The sequence below is a fragment of the Drosophila simulans genome, chromosome 3L (assembly GCF_016746395.2).
Source record: "Drosophila simulans strain w501 chromosome 3L, Prin_Dsim_3.1, whole genome shotgun sequence".
Taxonomy (NCBI): domain Eukaryota; kingdom Metazoa; phylum Arthropoda; class Insecta; order Diptera; family Drosophilidae; genus Drosophila; species Drosophila simulans.
The window spans coordinates 14,318,431-14,321,032 of record NC_052522.2 but is presented as its reverse complement, the minus strand read 5'-3'; the positions used below and the strand labels follow the sequence as shown (position 1 = coordinate 14,321,032).

The 2,602-nt window shown below is 39.2% G+C and overlaps 1 protein-coding gene across 1 annotated transcript; it reads right to left on the bottom strand.

Annotated features, from left to right (window-relative positions):
• Positions 1-682: 682 nt before the first annotated feature.
• LOC27207249 (keratin-associated protein 5-1) lies at positions 683-1,462 on the bottom strand. Its single transcript, XM_016182975.3, has 2 exons — positions 1,325-1,462; positions 683-1,261 (listed from the first exon to the last, which is right to left on the bottom strand). The coding sequence occupies exon 2, from the start codon at positions 1,128-1,130 to the stop codon at positions 756-758; it is 375 nt and encodes a 124-aa protein (XP_016031868.1). The 5' UTR covers positions 1,131-1,261; positions 1,325-1,462; the 3' UTR covers positions 683-755.
• Positions 1,463-2,602: the final 1,140 nt, after the last annotated feature.

Sequence of the window (2,602 nt, the reverse complement as noted above, 5' to 3'; positions counted from 1 at the left end):
GCTGAGGTAGCGCACACATGATTTGGATTCAGTCCTGAGTATGACATTTGTTTTATGCCTCGTTCAGGTTGCGGCAGCATAAAAACCGCAAAAGAAATCCGCAACAGAAGGCAACCTCGAAGAGCCAACCTGAATTTGGCCTAAAACACATAAGCGAAGCGAAACTGCCACGCGATAAAAGTTAAATATGCAAAGATGAAAATCTATAATTTTTTATTAGCCCTGATCCCCGGCAAGTGCGTCCTTATGCGGCTTTTCCTTTTATGCCGCACTGGCTAATTTGCCCTTTTGGCCCAATTTGTTGCGGTTCCTTCCACGACGCCACGGGAATTTTTGCGAAATTTTTACGATTTGCGATTTGCACGAATTATGCCAATGTTCTTGCATACTTTTTTATAGTTTTACAATATGGCGTCACAGTTGCGGTATCAACATTGCATTTACTCGTATTTCTTATTCAATTAGGGTTATGCTTGGTAGGTTAAGGAAAGTTTATTACGTTTAAAAAAGGAAATGTAGCTTAAAAAGTCTTAAAATTGACTTTTCTATACTGTCAAGCATTAAATAATTCTAAAGAAATTAGCAACTTCCATATATGCATAAAGAGACACAAATTATAAAATGAAATAAGTTATTATATTTGCCACTTATCAGAATCTGCTAAGCAAACAACACAAAATTATTAAATTTTTAATTTAATTTGAAATTTTTTACAATTGATTTTTTCACGACGACGTTCCACTATCCATATCTTATCAGCACTTGGATCGACAACAGGTCATGCAAGCACAACAGCAGGATCGCCCGAGATCGGGCGCCAGCCATGAGAACCAGGAAGGATCCAGACAGGACTCACACCACGGACCAGAGCAGGTTTCGGGGAATATCCCACAGCAGGAGGATAAGCATCCTGCACAGCCACTCGAGCACGACCCACATGGTCCGCGGCAGGATCCAGACTTGCAACAGGATCCGGATGTGCAGCAGGATCTGGAAATACAGCGAGGTGGGGGAGTGCAGAAGGTTTTGCAGCGAGCTCCGGGCTTTCGACAAGATCTGGTTGCATCGGTCTTACAGCGGGAACTAGAAACTGGAACTCGACATCCAAACCGTTGAACTTGCATGCACATGGTCCACGGATATTTGAGACTCGTTGGAGGAAGTGTTACAGTGGAGCTTATACACAATTTTATTTAATCAAAAAGATACCCCGAAGAAACTGTATATTTCCCCTTATATATTCATCGCTGATTCTTCAGGCCTAAGTGGTTATAAACTTATATAATCGGAAGATTTTTGGCAGATTATGAAGTTTATGACTTACATGAAAATACACAAACGAAAATAGATAGCTTCGCCGGGTTTTCAGAACACTTTCGCAACGATAAATTGATGGAGTGTTTAAAAATATTTATAAATTAGTAAACGAAATTAAAATACTGAAACAGAACGTAGGAAAAATATATTATTTCATAATAATTAAACGAAATCATTCAACTGATGATCGTTACAAATCATTTAAGATTTTAAAAATACTGTCATGTTGTATGAAATTTTTGTGACTCCTAAAACGGGTTATATCACACTTTCCCTGACTTTACAACCCTCCAATGGAAGACCACTTTAGTTAATGGTAAAGCGCATAAATGAAATCATAAATAAAAGTCGCAACTTTGATTTACTTGCGTTGACAACAGCACAACATTAAATTAAGTGCAGTAAACCGACCAAAAAAGCAAGGAGGATGAAGTCAAAGCTGGAGAAGCCCAATGGATAACCCCATGGTACCCTTCCCTTGAGTCTAACGAAGCGTGAATTAATTGGGATGGGTAAGTGGAAATTGCGCATTAGCCTCGCCTGCCGGTGGATGCAACCAAAGCGAAAGCACACAGATACCCAGGATACGCGCCATTCCAAAGACGACAGGGAACAGGACAAACAAGGAATCGAAACTAGCCATTCTAGCTGGAAATCGAATTTCTCACTGCAAGAGGGAGGAGATCAAATAGAACCAACTAATGAATCCACACGACAATTAGAAAATCAGTTTGCTATATTTCAGGCACTACGCAGAACACCAAATGGGTCATGAAGAGGTATGTAACATTTAATAATATTACTGAGATACATTCAAAATTAAAGCCTATTAGCAATCTTTTTACCCGTATATTCATTTAAGTTTATAGCACTAAAAATGTAGGAAAAGTGCTTGCAGTTGGAACATTAAATTGGCATTCAGTGCGGCCCATAAACGTTGGCAATTAAAATCTTATTTTCGCTTATTACACTTTCACAGGTGTGTGCCACATCCCAACCCCTCACTGCATCACGCCAATAAACACGTCTAAAAATTTTAGCCAAAGAATTTGTCGCCTGGCTCAGGCCACCTGTTCCCCTAAAAAAAATGAGTTTCTTTTCTTTTTTTCCGTTTTGGGTAATTGAATCATTTTAGCGCCATTTATTTTGTTCAGGATTGCGCAGGTTTTTTGGAATGGAAGGAGTCGAGGTTGCTTTCAGTACGCGTGACATTTGTTAAACAATTTCTATTTCGAAAATGAAACAAGCGCGAATGCTCGCGGATGGGAGGAACATAAATAATAAT

Bases quoted from the DNA above. Each gene is read 5' to 3' on its own strand.
- LOC27207249 (XM_016182975.3), bottom strand. From the start codon at position 1,130: ATGTGCATGCAAGTTCAACGGTTTGGATGTCGAGTTCCAGTTTCTAGT.